Genomic DNA, 17,927 nt, shown 5'->3' with positions numbered 1-17,927 from the left:
ACATAACCTAGAAATATGAGAGTAGGAAATGTTCTGGAGAACATACTAATCTGATTCTTTTACAGCTGCACTACGAGCTGTTTGTTGGTTTTATTTACTCTTCACAGTAAATTCAATATGTAACGCTGTAATGCTAGTGCTTTTTTATTGAGTATGTAAAGTAACCTTCATTTTATTCTGTCATGCTGGAGAATTGATTTGTATAATTAAAGTAAAGGATTTATAAAAATGAACTTGATCTGAATCGCCCCTCTCTGTATAGTTAGTTCTCTTATCAATAACAGTAGAAATGAATAATAGTGAATAAATGTTGAGTTATAAACAGTAGTACAGTTATTACAGCAGGTTTAGATCTGATTGTAGGTTGATTGTAGACGCTGTTTTCTCTCTGTTGCTATGTAATGAAACTGGTGTTAATAAGAGAGACTGACTGGTCGGATGTAGACGGCAGTTCCAGATTCACTCTTGTACCAGAATGAATAAATTTTACTCCTGCATTAGAGGAAACGTCTTTAATGTGTCACTTAGAGTTTAAATGTGAAGATTTTATTCAGGAATGACTTACTTTTTTAAAACTATTTTTAACTCTGTAAAAACTGATTTGCAACAAATAGTTAATGGCTCACTAGAATCAGGCGTTTTCCCAAAGTCACTGAAAACAGCTGCTATTAAGCCATTCCTAAAAAAGAGAACTCTGGATGCGTCTGTGTTAAACAACTACAGGCCGATCTCAAATCTTCCTTTCATAGCTAAGATCATTGAGAAAGTTGTCTACAATCAAGTCAGCAGTTTTTTGAATTCCAGTGGTTATTTTGACAAATTTCAGTCAGGCTTTCGAGCTCACCACAGCACTGAAACGGCTCTCATAAAAGTGGTAAATGATCTACGGCTGAATACTGACTCAGGTAAAATATCAGTTCTGGTTTTACTGGATCTTAGTGCAGCCTTTGACACTGTAGATCATAGAATACTGCTGGACAGGTTGGAAAACTGGGTTGGACTTTCCGGAACAGTCCTTAATTGGTTCAGGTCTTACTTAAAAGACCGCAGTTACTTTGTCACTATTGGCAGCTATGAATCTGACAGAGTGGCTATGACATGTGGAATCCCCCAGGGATCAGTTCTCGGACCTCTCCTGTTCAATCTTTATATGCTGCCATTAGGCCAAATGCTACAGGCTAACAACATTGATTACCATAGTTATGCAGATGACACACAGATATATCTGGCTCTCTCACCAGATGATTACAGCCCAATAGATTCACTGTGTCAGTGTTTAGAGGACATCAATAAATGGATGAGCCAGAATTTTTTACAGTTAAATAAGGACAAAACAGAGATTGTCGTGTTTGGCAACAAAGAAAAGAGGTCTAGTGTCATTGAACACCTCAGTTCCCGGGCTCTAAAAACCAAAGACCAAGTCCGAAATCTTGGCGTTCTAATAGACTCAGATCTTACATTCACCAGCCATATTAAAACCATCACCAAAACAGCCTTCTACCATCTTAGAAATATAGCCAAAATCAAGGGTCTAGTGTGCCAACAAGACCTAGAGAAGCTGATCCATGCTTTTATCTCCAGTAGGGTGGACTATTGTAATGGTCTCTTAACTGGACTTCCCAAAAAGACCATTAAACAGTTACAGCTCATTCAGAACGCTGCTGCAAGAGTTTTAACCAAGACAAAGAGAACTGAGCACATCACTCCAGTTCTAAAATCTCTACACTGGCTTCCGGTTAGTTACAGAATAGAATTTAAGGTGCTGCTACTGGTCTATAAATCACTGAATGGGTTCGGCCCAGAATACATCTCAGAAATGTTCAGAGAATATAAACCCAGTAGATCTCTTAGATCCATGGACTCAGGTCAGCTAGTAGAGCCCAGAGTCCAAACTAAACATGGTGAAGCAGCATTTAGTTGTTGGGCTGCATATAACTGGAACAGACTGCCAGGAGATATTAGATGTTCCTCAAACATAGAAATCTTTAAATCCAGGTTAAAAACTTTTCTTTTTTCTTGTGCCTATGATTGAGCTCGATATTTTTACTATTACCCTCATTTTACCATATTTCTTTTAGTCTTGTTTTAATTCCATATTCTCTAAACTGTAAGGTATATTTTACTATATTTTCTTTTAGTTTTTATGTTTTATTTGCTTATTTCTCTTGTTTTAATTTCGTATTTACCAAATTGTAGGGTATATTTTACAATATTTTCTTTTAATTTTTCAAGTTCTTAATTTTTATCTCTCTTGTTTGAATTTCATGTTTTTAATTGTAACTAAATGTTTGCAAGAAGTCTTGCTGAGGTTCTAGATCTCAGGAATGTTTTAATGCTTTTAATTTTTAATTTTTCCTTATGTAAAGCACTTTGAATTGCCACTGTGTATGAAAGGTGCTATACAAATAAACTTGCCTTGCCTTGCCTTGCCTATAATCTATCTATAATATAATCTATCTATAATATAATCTATCTATAATCTATCTATAATCTATCTATAATATAATCTATCTATAATATAATCTATCTTTAATCTATCTATAATCTATCTATAATATAATCTATCTATAATCTATCTATAATCTATCTATAATATAATCTATCTATAATCTATCTATAATATAATCTATCTATAATCTATCTATAAAATAATCTATCTATAATCTATCTATAATCTATCTATAATATAATCTATCTATAATATAATCTATCTATAATATAATCTATCTATAATCTATCTATAATCTATCTATAATATAATATATCTATAATATAATCTATAATCTATCTATAATCTATCTATAATATAATCTATCTATAATATAATCTATCTATAATCTATCTATAATCTATCTATAATCTATCTATAATATAATCTATCTATAATCTATCTATAATATAATCTATCTATAATCTATCTATAATATAATCTATTTATAATATAATCTATCTATAATATAATCTATCTATAATATAATCTATCTATAATCTATCTATAATCTATCTATAATATAATCTATCCATAATCTATCTATAATATAATCTATCTATAATATAATCTATCTATAATCTATCTATAATCTATCCTTCACACGAGTCAGACAGATTACTCTGCTCTCATACCGCTTTCTTGTATTAGCGACCTATCGGCCAATCAGAAAATAGAATTTCTCAGCCAATCAGAAAATAGAATTTCTTGTTGCTGGGGGAGGTATGAAAAAGTGACGTAACCTATGCTCTGAATACGAGCTGGAGGTGGAAGAGAAGCGTCAGAATCATCAGGTAATATCTTGATTTATTTTAATCTTTCATTAGTTACTATAGTTTTTCTGCTCTTTGTATAAGGCCTATACCTGCCACACTAAGTCTTAACACTTCATTTAATTAGATATGATGAGTGTGCCTAACTCAGTTTTCATCAACTTGTTATTAACACTCGTTTTAAATAAGTTATCTGTAATTTGTGGTTGAAAAAGTTTTCTTACTCAATATTCTTAATTTAAATTCAGTTAAAAAAAACAAGTTTCTGTATGAACCTAATTTGGACATGCGCACTTCGGACATCTATCTGTCACTAAACAGCAGTTGGAACATTTCTGGACGAGCCGCGGGGGAACTGCAGGTCGCTTATATAATTGTCGGGATTACCGTGATACTTGTGGAACACTGATCTGGTAAGTAATTATTATGATTATTTGATGGTAAACTGGTGCACCGTTGTGTAGTCAGCGTCAGGTTTATGTGCTTTGTAGTTGTGATGAAAGTTAGCGTACAGTTACATCACGGTGAATGGTTATGTTTAGCACCCAGGTACTTTTATTAGAAACGCCTTCTCTGCTGGCCTAAACACTGTCAGAATGACTGACTTATGTTTTAATATATGTTTCCATGAAGATTTATCAATTAATTCTAAATAGTCTGTTTTCTTTCTTTCATAGATGTTCTATTGGTTGCGTGTATATTTATACTAGAGCTATTATCCAATCAGATTTCAGTCGTCATGTGTTGCCAGGGTGAAAGAAATCCGCCTTAAGGCTTCAAAATCAGTAGCGCGGCGCCTCGAGCCTAAAATAAACGGCAATGAAACTGATACAGTAACCAATCAGATTTTGAGTTGGCGTTGCTAAGGGGTTGCTAAGCGCCTGATTTGAGACTTTCTGATTGGCCGGGTCGCTGTACAGTTCACACTGCACGACTGATCGGGAATAAGGGGGTTTCACATCTACACCATCCATCACTGACTGGAATCACAGTCTCCCAAACTACATTTTTCTTTTACAGAAACACACGTGAGAAGTGACGAGGGGTTTAATGATACCACGTCCAAAAATACACATCAACATGTAGCGAGAGATCAAAGTTTGTGCGCTGATGTGCAGCGTAAAATCAAAGAGGAAACATAAATGAATCTGAGTGGATTTGGCAACCCGAACAGCATGGCTTGTTCTATAGCAGGGGTATTCAACTAAAATTTTACAAGGTCCAGTTAGAGAAAATGTCTTGAAGCAAAGGTCCGGAATGTTTAACTATATATAGATACAGATACATAGATATAGATATATATTGATATTTTCAGCATTTAGCAGAAGCTTTTATCCAAAGCGACTTACACAATGAGCAATTGAGGATTAAGGGCCTTGCTCAAGGACCCAACAGTGGCAACTTGGTGGTGGCGGGGTTTGAACCGGCAACCTTCTGTTTACTAGTCCAGTACCTTCACCACTGAGCTATCACTAGTAGTTGTATCAACATCTGCATGTAATCAATAACTGACTGTCAAATCTAATGTTTGTTTATTAGGATTATAACGTCATGTTTTACACTTTGGTTACATTCATGACAGGAACGGTAGTTACTCATTACCCAAGATTCATCAGTTCACAAGGTTATATTGAACAGTCATGGACAATTTAGTGTCTCCAATTCACCTCACTTGCACGTATTTGGACTGTGGGAGGAAACCGGAGCACCGAAGTAAACCCATGCGGACACGGGGAGAACATGCAAACTCCACACAGAGAGGACCCGGACCGCCCCACCTTATCAAACCTTTCTCTTATCAAATGAAGAGAAAATAAAAATAATCTGTGCTCCAGTGGGAAGTAAGAACAGAGATGAGTCTCTCCATCAGGGATTAAATGCTGTATTGTCGCTGTACACGTTTCTTTTTTGGAGAGCGCCATTTATCTCCTGTCTCACTCGTCTTTTCTCAACTTTCTCCTGCACAGTCGTCTGTATCTCTCCCTTCGTCTTTTCTACGTTCACTATCTTTCTTTTTCTTTCTTTTTCTTTCCACCGTCTCTTCACATGTAACTCGCCTCTAACTCTCGTCTGTCTGCACTGTAGAGTCGCTGTGTTTACCGGCTGGAATGCACAGACTTGATTGGCTGAGTGGTGTCACGTGATTGGTCTGTGCGTTTTCTCATCCGCTAAACCGCTACCGTAAAGACTACAGAAGCTGCGCCGGTTACAATAGAAGCGCTCCGTCAGGTTTCAAATCATAACTTTCTGTTTTGGTTGTAGGTCCGGGTCCGTATGGGACAGCTTCTGGGTCCGGACCCGGACCGCGGTCCGCCTGTTAGTGACCTCTGTTCTATAGGTTATATATACTATATACTTCTATACCTATATACTCCTGGTTTGATGACTATTCATGGTAAATTCATGGTTTCTTTGCAGGGTACGGTGAGAGATGATATGTTAGCATCTGTCATGGTGGGTGTGCTGACCATTCTGAGTGAAGATAATCCTGAGCTTGGCTTGATAATCATTATTGCTGTAATGTTTTATTCATTCATTCATTTAATAATAAATGTAATATTGCTACATCAACCTTATGAGTGTTCTCAGTTGTGTTGATGCACTTTACGTAACAATAAACAAGTTGATTTAGGTGTTGCACACTCACAATAAATACAATAAAGTATTTTACATCAAAATTAATAAAGTTGTTTAAGTATTGCTTACTTACAATAAATAAGTTAATTTAAGTGTTGTACAGTTATTTTACTGAGTTTACTGTACTTGAGCTTACTTAATTTGCATTTTTTTTTTTTAAGTAAAGCCAACGTATTACATTTTACAGAGCAGTTAAAGTGTTCGTTTGAATAGTTGGCCTAAAGAGGATGAACAGAGGAACGTTTGCCTGTTTTTTACAGTTTGTGTCGTTTATTCAGATTTCAAGATGTCAGGGAAGAAACAGAAGAGTATTCTTTCGTTTTGGGCGGCTCAGCCATCAAAAAAGGTTTCCGGGTCAGATGAGGTAGGCCTACCGGTGGAAGAGGCCGTGTTTGAGACAGCAAGGGAGACGTTAGGGGAGATAGTGAGAGTGGAGACTGAAGAAGTGACAGTGGAAGAGAGTAAGGAGGCGACTGAAGAAGAGAGTGTGGAGGTCAGAGAAATAACAATGAAAAAAACGGCCTTAACTGGAGCTGCCACCTATAGGAGCACTTTTAAAAGTGAGTGGACGGCAAAATGGCCATTCATTAGTGTAGGCACCACCAGCTCCTACTACTGGTGCTCAATCTGCAGACAGGAAAACTCATGTGCCCATCAAGGTGTAGCAGATGTGCAGCGACATATTAGGAGCAAAGGACACCAGTCTAAAGAGCAGGCACCGCAGTCCACAAGCGGGATTGCTCGGTTTTATCCCGCAGTTACTGTTGGTGGCATGACTACACAAGAGGCCAAGGTATAGAAGCACATGCAGCTGAGATGCTTACTAACACATGAAATCTTGTTTTTCATTATTTCTGCCATCCATTTATAAAAGTTAGTTTTTTGTAATTCAGTCACAGTGATTATGAACAATGACGGGGTAGCTGATATCACACTTTTAAAGTACATGGAGTCTGTGTTTACCATATGAAATTAGCTGTACAAATAAATTTGACCCCTCTGCTGATAACATGGTTATCATTGTTTTCTGGTACAGACAAGAAGAGCTGAAGTTAAAGTGGCTGCTGTGGCCGTGGTGCAGCACGATGTTCCATTTGCCATGGAGGAACATTTCAGTCCATTGTTCAGGGATTGCTTCAAGGACTCTGTCACAGCACAGCATTACAAATGTGCCAGCACAAAAACAACGTGCATGATAAACGAAGCTGTGGCACCGCATTTTAGGGAGGAGCTGGTCACCAAGATGAAGACCAATCCCTTCACTCTAATAATAGATGGATCCAATGATACAGGTGTTATTTTGACAGCCAGTTGACACTTTCTCATTTTTCAGTATTTATTTCTTTACACAACATTTGGGTGTGGGGTGTATGTAATGCTTGTAACGTACTGCTCGCACCTTGTCATCGTAGGACGAGAGAAAATGAACCCCCTCACGGTCAGAGTGTTTGACGGCAAGGCTGTTGTTCACAGACAGAGATTTTTGGAAGTAAGTTTATATCCTCTCGATAACCTGTATGTTAAACCTAATGTAAAATTTAAATAGCTGGTTATGCTGTAGTGTCATTAATCTGTGATCAAAATGCTGTGATTATGAAACATAATGTATTGTAGGTGACTGGATTTGACCCCGAAGATCTTGCAGTGGATGTTGGGCACTGGTTTAGAGGCAGTACGAACCGTAAAGGTTACCTAACAGCTTTGTGATTGAATCAGCAGCAGTATAGTGTGAATGGCCTGCAGAAGATTCTCAGTAGACTGAAACGTAATGTTACATTCTCATCACAGAATTCTGTGAGTTGCACGAATACGACTATATGGAGATACTTCAGCGTATTTCCATTCGTTGGCTGAGCCTGGAGCGGTGTTTGACACGGATTCTACAGCAATATGAGCCACTCACCAGCTATTTCAAGTCGTCAAGTAGGTTGCATATTTCACTGACATGAATGCAAGGTTCTTCAGGAGATTGCTATGTAAATGTATACTATGTACAATGTGTGCTTTTCAATTTTTAGATGAGAAACAACCAAGGTTCAGAAGGCTGGTGGATGCATTCTGTAACCCACTGACAGAGGTCTACCTGCTCTTCTATCATGCAACGTTGCCAGCCTTCTCCTTCAGAGAGAGAAATCCTCAATCTTCCTTCTCTATGAAGAGGTAAAACAGGAGGGTTAAGCTGTGTTTCTGCCAGTAATGACCATTGGCCATTTTTCATTTGCTGATACTATTTTGTGCAAATTTAATTCAAAATCTTTACTGAAATGCAACTTTGTAGATGACCGAGTTCATTCGCAAGTTGTGTGGAAGGTTTTTGAAAGTCGAAGCGCCGCAGAGCCGAGCGGTGGATGAGATCCACTACAAGGATCCATCCAACCAACTGCCAGGTAATGCTCCCCAAGTGTTCCATAAGCAAATACATCAACTCTCCACCCACTGACCACAAATGGCTCATTCAGTTATGAGGATGTCACTGATGTGAAGGGATATAGTATATACTTTAAGAGGAGTATGAACATTGGGAAATGTGGGAGTCGTCCATGACTATTATTGTCAATGTACCTTTCTGAGGTTTAAGTCTTTGATTTATGTCTCTGGTAGGACAGAAGCAGAATATTGGGTTTACAACCCGAGCAACGCTCAGCAGGCTCCTTGATGCAGGAGATATCACGCCACAGCAAGTGGAGAGGTTCCATCAGGCAGCGCTGGCATTTCTGATAGGGGCAGTTGAGTATGCTATTGTGAAACTACCCCTGAGAGAGACCCTGCTGAAACATGCCAGGTTTGTTGGCGTCCAGCAGAGGACTGAGTGTGAAGTGAATGATGCTGCATACTTTGTGGAACGGTAAGGGTTTAACATTCTGAATAGATCGTGAAGTTTGATCACAGTTGAAAAAACATTTGTTTCTTCTAGTTCAGTACACATTGTGTTCTTTAGGTTTCCTGAACTGCTTCCATACCATGGACCCCAAGAGCATGATCAGCTGAGTGAGGAGTTCCTGGACTACCAGTTAATGGACATCCCTGTACCCCAAGATCCAGCCATGTTTGACATTGAGGCTTTCTGGGGGGATATGAGCTCACTGAAGAACAGGGGAAGAAATATTCAGCACACACCCACTGACATGAGCAGCTTAATAACTGCAGAAATATGTAGGAGTGGAATCAGACTTCCTTGGTTCATTTCTTTTTAAAGGTGACTGGTATGAGCAGATTTCCGAGGCCGTCTACAATAGCCAAACTGGTATTAGTTCTGCCTCACTCAAATGCAGATGCAGAGAGGGTTTTTTCCATGATGGGGCTTAATAAAACCAAAACCAGGAATGCGTTGGCTCTGGATGGAACTCTGTCATCCATCATGACTGTAAAAATGGCTGACATTGAACCACATTGCTTTAAATGGGAGCCTCCAATATCGGTCATCAAGGCATCAAAATCTGCCACAAACACTTACAACACACATCATCACTCATAAACACAAACACACACAGCTGCTGTTCATTTGTTTGTTTGTTGTTTAACGCCATGTTTACCCATTGGTCACTCTCATGGTAAGATAGGTACCTAGCTTTGTTCGGGTTATTTATTCATCTTCTTTATCTTCTGTCCTTTCTGTGTTTATTTGTAGATGTGTATTATCAGTCCTGTATTTTTCAAATCATTCATCTGAGTTTCTGTGGTGAAATGTGTGTCTGAAACACCTGAACTGAGACGTGTCCACATACTTTTGGTTGTATAGTGTAGTGCAGTCTGAACCATCCTCTCATTAGACTGCAGTCAGAGTGATGGCAGGTGAAGCCAGATACTGAAACAGGAGAATATTTTCTATATTTGTGTATATTTGTGGAGTCGTGTGGTGGTGCAGTGGGGGGTAACGCTGTTGCCTCACAGCAGGAAGGGTTTGGGTTCTAATCCTAGCAGTCAGGTCAACCGGAGCTACTAAATATCTCTAAGTGTGAGTGTGTGTGTGTGTGTGTGTGTGTGTGTGTGTGTGTGTGTGTGTGTGTGTGTGTGTGTGTGTGTGTGTGTGTGCCCTGTAGTGGACTGGTGTACTGTTCAGGATGTTTCCTGCCTTTGTGTTTCTGTATTGTGCTCAGTGAAGCTGCATCCACCACGACCCTGACCAGGATAAAGAGGTGGTACAAATATGAAAATGAATTAATGTGCAGTGGTGCTTGAAAGTTTGTGAACCCTTTAGAATTTTCTATATTTCTGACCTAAAACATCATCAGATTTTCACACAAGTCCTAAAAGTAGATAAAGAGAACCCAGTTAAACAAATGACACAAAAATATTGTACTTGGTCATTTAATTATTGAGGAAAATGATCCAATATTACATATTTGTGAGTGGCAAAAGTATGTGAACCTTTGCTTTCAGTATCTGGTGTGACCCCCCCCTGCCCCGCCTGCAGCAATAACTGCAACTAAACGTTTCCGGTAACTGTTGATCAGTCCTGCACACCGGCTTGTAGGAATTTCAGCCCATTCCTCCGTACAGAACAGCTTCAACTCTGGGATGTTGGTGAGTTTCCTCACATTAACTGCTCGCTTCAGGTCCTTCCACAACATTTCCATTGGATTAAGGTCAGGACTTTGACTTGGCCATTCCAAAACATGAACTTTATTCTTTAACCATTCTTTGCAGAACGACTTGTGTGTTCAGGGTCGTTGTCTTGCTGCATGACTCACCTTCTCTTCAGATTCAGTTCATGGACAGATGTCCTGACATTTTCCTTAAGAATTCTCTGATATCATTCAGAATTCATTGTTCCATCAATGATGGCAAGCTGTCCTGGCCCAGATGCAGCAAAACAGGCCCAAACCATGATACTACCACCACCATGTTTCACAGATGGGATAAGGTTCATATGCTGGAATGCAGTGTTTTCCTTTCTCCAAACATAACGCTTTTCATTTAAACCAAAAAGTTCTATTCTGGTCTCATCCGTCCACAAAACATTCTTCCAGTAGCCTTCTGGCTCGTCCACGTGATCTGTAGCAAACTGCAGACGAGCAGCAATGTTCTTTTTGGAGAGCAGTGGCTTTCTCCTTGCAACCCTGCCATGCACACCATTGTTGTTCAGTGTTCTCCTGATGGTGGACTCATGAACATTAACATTAGCCAATGTGAGAGAGGCTTTCAGTTGCTTAGAAGTTACCCTGGGGTCCTTTGTGACCTATTACACGCCTTGCTCTTGTAGTGATCTTTGTTGCTCGACCACTCCTGGGGAGGGTAACAATGGTCTTGAATTTCCTCCATTTGTACACAATCTGTCTGACTGGGGATTGGTGGAGTCCAAACTCTTTAGAGATGGTTTTGTAACCTTTTCCAGCCTGATGAGCATCAACAACTCTTTTTCTGAGGTCCTCAGAAATCTCCTTTGTTCGTGCCATGATACACTACCACAAACATGTGATGTGAAGAGCAGACTTTGATAGATCCCTGTTCTTTAAATAAAACAGGGCACCACTCACACCTGATCGTCATCCCATTGATTGAAAACACCTGACTCTAATTTCACCTTCAAATTAACTGCAAATCCTAGAGGTTCACATACTTTTGCCACTCACAAATATGTAATATTGGATCATTTTCCTCAATAAATAAATGACCAAGTATAATATTTTTGTCTCATTTGTTTAACTGGGTTCTCTTTATCTACTTTTAGGACTTGTGTGAAAATCCGATGATGTTTTAGGTCAAATGTATGCAGAAATATAGAAAATTCTAAAGGGTTCACAAACTTTCAAGCACCACTGTACATTTGTGTGTGGAACATGTAAAGTCATGAAGCTTAATATTTTATTTCTGTCATTTATTTTAATCTGTGTTTTTATTAAAAGAAATGAATTGTGTGTGTGTGTGTGTGTGTGTGTGTGTATGTATGTGTGTGGTGTGTGTATGTGTGTGTGTATGAGTGTGTGTGTGTGTGTGTGTGGTGTGTGTATGTGTGTGTGTGTGTGTGGTGTGTATGAGTGTGTGTGTGTGTGTGTGTGTGTATGTATGTGTGTATGTGTGTGTATGTATGTGTGTGTACGTTGTTTTTTGTGCTTTACAAGGACTTTTCACCTGAATACGTACCGACATTAGCAGGACATTTGGGATTATGAGGACAGGAGCGGTGTCCTCATAATTCCTGCACCGTAGATGCTCTCCCCTAAGCAGGGATGGACTGGCCATCGGGAGGGTCGGGAGTTTTCCCGGTGGGCTGTTCCGTATGTGGGCCGCTGAGAGAGTGAAAACTAAATTCTGTTTTAAATATTCCTGAATAATAATCCTGATGTGTGCATTGGCCCACCACAGTATTCTCACTGCATATTTATTGGCCAATCACAGAAATGTCCCTCCCCCAGGATAAACCGTAATCACAACCACCAGAATGAGTGCGAGATGGAGAAAGGGTCGAAAAAGCGTAAGCAGAAAAAGCCCGTGATAAAACACAGAAAAAGCTGCAAGCAGATGCAGAAAAGTGCAGGAAACTGGACAACCTGTTTGGCAGTGAGGAACTACAGCATAGCCAAAGAGCAGAAAAGGAAAAGTTAGAGTTCAGAGCCTCTGCTTCGTTAGTAACGCCGTTTAAGAAGAGACTGTGGGCCCATCTCAAATGTCGCCTATGCCCTACTTAGGGTACTTCCTAACAGTACAAAACATTTCTAACAGTACAAAACATTTCTTTTACAAGTCACTGAATGATTAATAAGTAGTTATCTAAGCTACTGTTGGATATCAGGGGCTTTAAAGCAGCCGTTTTAAGGACGATTTTTGTAAAAGTTCTATGATGTCATGTCCAAGTGCACTACATAGGGCGGTGGATATAATTTGAGACGGTACCATTAGTCTCTGCTCTTCAGAAAAAGTAAACACTATCTTGTCCTCTATAATACAGAAAGGAAAATGCAGCTGTTCAGGACATTTTTTAGAGTGATTATGTGCATAGCTCACATGGTTAATTTCCCTTGTCAACATGTAAAGTATTTACACATGCGATTTATTTCTTTGCTCATCGGAGCAATGCACTAATTTGGAACAAACGTGAATCACGTGTGAATAAAAGTGCGAAAAAAGCATATTTACCAGTGTTAAAGGTTTAATGAAAGAAAGGTTTAATTTTATTTCTTGCGGTTTAATGAAACAGGATGGGGAAATCCAATAGAACCATTGAAGAAATTGTAAATTTTATGTGTGTGATAGATGGATAGAACTATTAATCCCAAAGGAAAGTTGGAAATATATATAATTGTTTGTAGTTATGTTTTTATTATTTTAATTTTTATTATAGTGAGTTAATAACTTTAGTGGTAAGATAGATGAAAACTATTAATATCAATCATCTAACATTTGAGTAGGGGGTGATATGTGTGGCGCGATGTGCTTGTAGTGGGCTGGTGAAGAAAAAAGTCCAGGGCTGAATTTTGTTCCCAGTCCAGCCCTGCCCCTAAGTGAGAGAGACTCCCGCTCACATTTTGAAGCGATGTCCCAATACACCAGAAAACCATGAAAACCGCTTAACACAGTGTTAACCTCAAACTCACTCACTCGCCCCCTGTAGCCCGGTCCTGGCAGAGCGGTAGAGAGAACAGAGTGGCGACACTCCCATAGGGAACCGTTGGAAAGGGGGCGGGACATTTTTTCTGCCCAGCTTCCGGGTTGTGGAGCTCTGTATAGTTCCAAACAACCCATAGAGCCTCATTCATTTCCACTACTTATCAAACATTTTTAGCTGTTTGTTGCTTTGTTTTAAAAAAAATAATGAATTTAATGTCATTAATATACTTAATACTGTTATTGTTTAGCATTTGCTCAGCACTAAATGTTACATGTTTATCTTAATTAATAGATATAACTGAATTTAGCTTAGTCAGCTAAGCTAAATTATTGACACGAGTCTTTTCACCTAAAATTGATTAATTAAAAGTTGATTAATCAAGAGTCTTGTTACAGAAATGATAATAAAACATCAGAGCCATAATAAATCATTATACTTTTACTTTCATACTTAAGTACATTTGAAGGTAAATTTAGTTTAGTACTTTAGTGGAGGTATTTTTACTTTTACTACTACTTTTACTGGAGTAATATTTTACCTTGGATATCTCTACTTCAACTCAGCTGCATGGTTTGTGTACCTTGTCCACCACATACATTAGACAAAATGAACTAGTGCATATTAATTATGAATTAATTCATGTATTACATGTAGAAATAAATTATTACTTACTCATGAAATAGATGAATGAATGCTATGTCATGTACCTGCACTATAATGTTAAAGGTGCGGTAGTGTGTTTATGAACCTGTTCATTTAGTGCAGGTAAACCTTATGAATCCAGCCACATGGCTTAGTGTTTAACCAAAATGATTATTATTATGAATCCTCAGGAAAGTGAAGGGAGATTAGTTTATGTAAAAAACAAAACATAAAAAACTGTTTAAACTACTTAATGATATCGCATGATGTAATGTATGCTAATATAATGTACTGTGTGTTAACAAGAACGACCTATTAAGTCATTATAAACATCAATCTTCCACTTCATATACCAAATTGACATTAAAGCAGATGCAGTAAATGTAAAGGCAGGTGAAGATACCCAGAAATTGTACAAATGTTTATTATTTACTGTTTAATATTTCATTTACTGCTGCCTGTCCCATATGAGAACATGACAGTGCTGGGTTTGTTTGGAACTATCGGAGGGTTACATGAACCACGTGACCGCGTGGCGGCGAGATCAAGGAGTGTCGCAACTCTCTCTATCTACGGCTCTGGGTCCTGGTATTGCCCCTGTGTATCCTCAGTGTTAAGATTTGCGACCGCTGATTGGCTGGGCTTCGGTTTGGCTTCTAGAGCTGTGATTGGCTACAAGCGCTGTCAATCAAGTATATCGCCGCATCTCATTGGTCGGAGCGCCACCATGCAAAGATGGCAGTACACCGAATTTCTCATCGCTTTAACAAGTGAACAGATTGAATGAACAGGTAAGAAAATTACTTTATAAACACTTTACGATTCTTATTTTCTTGTCTTGTTTAATTGATCAACATTTATAGATGCATTAGATGTGCATACGTAAGAAATAAGTTTTCATGAGGTCTTTAATGATAATTGACGCTAGCATATCTATATATAGTATTTAAAGTGATAGTAGTGTAGAAGACTTTTATGTAAGAATGGGTTATATTGAATGCCCTTTTGGGGCGCTGTAAAATGTTATTGTTTTTGTGTGAAAAGGAGGAGAGAAGAAGAAAGTAAAAGTTCGTGCTGGTTCATGTTCACTCTGTGTCCGTGTGCGCTCATTCTGTTACTAACTTTTATGTGGTTAAACGAACCCTCTAGAAAGCTCGGTTACATTGGTGGCAGCGGTGTTTCTTTCTTACGCGTTTCGGACTTCTGTGTAACAGTGCGCGGTCGCGTTTTATGCTGTTAGATGCAGTTAGCTTCTTCAGTGTAGTTAGCTTTTTAGCTCATACGTGCGCGCGCTCCAACATGTGGATGGACGATATCGGCGCGTTTAAGTGCAGCCCTGGAAGCGGCAGAAACAGCGTTTCACACGGTGGATTAAAAATAGAACTACCTGCTCCATTTACTGGAGACGGGAAGCAGAGCTTTCTCAGCTGGGCGAGACAGCTGGAAGTTGCAGTCAGAGCGCTAACTGAGGGTGCTACTGAATATGACTACGAGCTAGTAAGAATTCTTCCTACACGACTGGGTCAAGCTGCGTTTTTACTTTGGGACAGTTTTCCTGCCGGGGTGCAATCAGATTATACTGCAGTTAAGGAGAGACTAAACGAGGCTTTCGGGCAGAAACAGTTTTTGGACCGTTTCAAAGCTAACTTGGCTGCCCGTTTGCGGGTTCCTAACGAGAGTCTGGAAGTCTATGCTGCAGACATTAACAGATTGGTGCAGGAGGCATTCCCAGAGTATGGTGATGTGGTGCAGAGACAAGAAAAATTTCGGCAGGACTGGACCCATCACTCAGAGCCAAATGCTACGAGCAAGGTGCAACTGATTTGGAGGAGGCCCTGATTATAGCAGGACGATGTGAAAATGCCAGGGAGTCCTTAAGAGCTGACTGTGTGACTGCCTACACTGACAATCACATTGCTAGAGAACCAATGACTGTACATTCAGTGTCTGAGAGCAGTGGTCTGAGGAGAGCGGTTGATAAGCTTAGTGAGGATTTGTTTACATTACGACTGGAAATGAAGGAGATGCTGGAGGTAAACAGGAGGTTACAGACCACAGCGTTCGGTGCTGAGAACAGGCGTGGTTTTCGTTCACCTTCTCGTTCCTGGTGCACCTGCAGCTGCAACGAACGGGGATGTCAGTCTTGGGTGAGTCCAGATCAACAAAGGGGCCGGTCGCCAGACCGCCAAACCCAGCGTAAGACTGATTACAGCTCAGACATTCGGCATCAGGACCAAGTGCAGCCATCCTTTTCTAGGGCAGCGGGTCGGCGGAGCCCAAGTCCTGGGTGGCGCTCTCGTGGGGAGGAAGATCAGACACACCGTTCTGTGCGTTTCCAGTCACCTCAACGTGATCGCGGTGCCACTCAGCAGGGAAACGGGCGGTAGCTGATGTCAAGGCCCAGACGTCAGCTTCTACACTAAGGGGCCAGTCAATTCAGCACGTCCCAACAGACACGGTTAATGTTGATTTTTGTGAAGGGAGCACTGATAATCCTACATCCTATGTAAGAGGGGTGGTGGAAGGAAATGAAGTGTTAATGCTAGTAGATTCAGGGGCTTCTGTTTCACTTATTGGCGCAGCATTTCGTATGTCAGTCCCTGCTCTGCGTAGCCGGCCGTTAATCAAAACCTATGTAGGCTCCCGTGCTGTGAATGGACAGATGTTGGACACGTTGGGTACTATGAATGTGACTTTTAGGCTGGGGTCAATGATGTGGCAACACATGTTCCATGTTCTTAGGGAATCTACTCAGGCAGTACTGTTAGGCCTGGATTTTCTGGTGAGAAATCATGCTAAGCTAGATTTGGACATGGGGGTTCTAAAACTGTGGGACACTCAGGTGCCCTTTTTGCGGAGTGCGGAAATGGTTCCTGAGTGCTGTAATGTTTCTCTGGCCCTAACAGTTACTGTACCTCCCCTTAGTGAGACGCTAGTGCCAGTTAACGTATACGCTCCTAGCACTTCTGATATGACATCGGTCACTTTCGAGGGTTACTTAGAGGCTAATGTACCCGAGACTACTGGGGTAGTGATTGCACACATAGTTACCAGTGTCAAGGATGGTGCCTCGGTGGCCCGTGTGCTGAATCCAACGACAGAGGGCATAGTACTGAAAAAAAGGGGTGCACTTAGGGGAGCTTTACCACATTAAGGATGCAGAACTGGCGCCACTTTACCAGCCAGGGGAGGCAGATATGGGGATTTTACCATCCGACTCCCTTCCTGTCACATTGGATGAGTCGCCCATTACAACCCAGCAGCGTGCGCAACTAACAACACTTCTTAAAAAGTTTTCAGGGGTTTTCAATGTCTGTGATGGGAATGCGGCCAGATGCAAACTTGTAAAACACCACATTAGGACAGGGAATCAACCCCCAGTCAAGCAGCGTGCCAGAAAAGCAGGCTGAGATTGAGCGTCAGGTGGCTGGTCTGCTGGCAGATGGTGTCATTGAGGAGAGTGTTACGACGAATCTTTTTGTCGAGAGGCCCTGAAGAAGCAGTCGGAGAATCCAGGAAGTACTCTTCAAAAACACTTTATTAAATATAAGAAATGATCTGTGAATATATGTCAGAGCTAAGCCGATCGGCGCTCCTTTTCTCCTGCAATCCAGATGATCGCCAGCCAAAAAAGAACCCCGTGCGTCTGAGCGCGCAGTTTTTTAAACTAAGCTAGGCTCCTCCTCCTTCACTGCTGGTGGAGCCAATGAAATGTGCTAAACAAGCCCAGGGCTCCGCCCCTCCACCCCCCTACGACAGACATCTGGAGGGTCCCTAACGAGGGAACATGGTAGGCGCCATTTTGAGTGCACCTACCAGACAAAGAGCCACGTGGGGA

At 40.3% G+C, this 17,927-nt stretch overlaps 3 protein-coding genes across 3 annotated transcripts in view; all 3 read left to right on the top strand.

Annotated features, from left to right (window-relative positions):
• Window positions 1–235, top strand: part of LOC134304391 (NLR family CARD domain-containing protein 3-like) — a 45,629-nt gene extending 45,394 nt beyond the window's left edge. Inside the window, exon 9 of the mRNA XM_062989998.1 lies at window positions 1–235. This exon is cut by the window's left edge and continues 576 nt beyond it. The gene's annotated coding sequence lies outside the window, so the exon portion shown is untranslated.
• LOC134304385 (NACHT, LRR and PYD domains-containing protein 3-like) overlaps window positions 1–17,927 on the top strand; it is a 92,582-nt gene that overhangs the window by 43,700 nt on the left and 30,955 nt on the right. The window lies entirely within an intron of this gene.
• On the top strand, window positions 6,185–8,554 carry LOC134304390 (uncharacterized). Its single transcript, XM_062989996.1, has 7 exons — window positions 6,185–6,391; window positions 6,935–7,190; window positions 7,311–7,387; window positions 7,513–7,585; window positions 7,687–7,821; window positions 7,917–8,058; window positions 8,500–8,554. The coding sequence occupies exons 1-7, from the start codon at window positions 6,185–6,187 to the stop codon at window positions 8,552–8,554; spliced, it is 945 nt and encodes a 314-aa protein (XP_062846066.1).

Source organism: Trichomycterus rosablanca (genome assembly GCF_030014385.1).
Source record: "Trichomycterus rosablanca isolate fTriRos1 chromosome 3 unlocalized genomic scaffold, fTriRos1.hap1 SUPER_3_unloc_1, whole genome shotgun sequence".
NCBI lineage: Eukaryota > Metazoa > Chordata > Actinopteri > Siluriformes > Trichomycteridae > Trichomycterus > Trichomycterus rosablanca.
The sequence above is the reverse complement of the archived record's forward strand: the minus strand, read 5'-3'. Positions and strand labels throughout refer to the sequence as shown.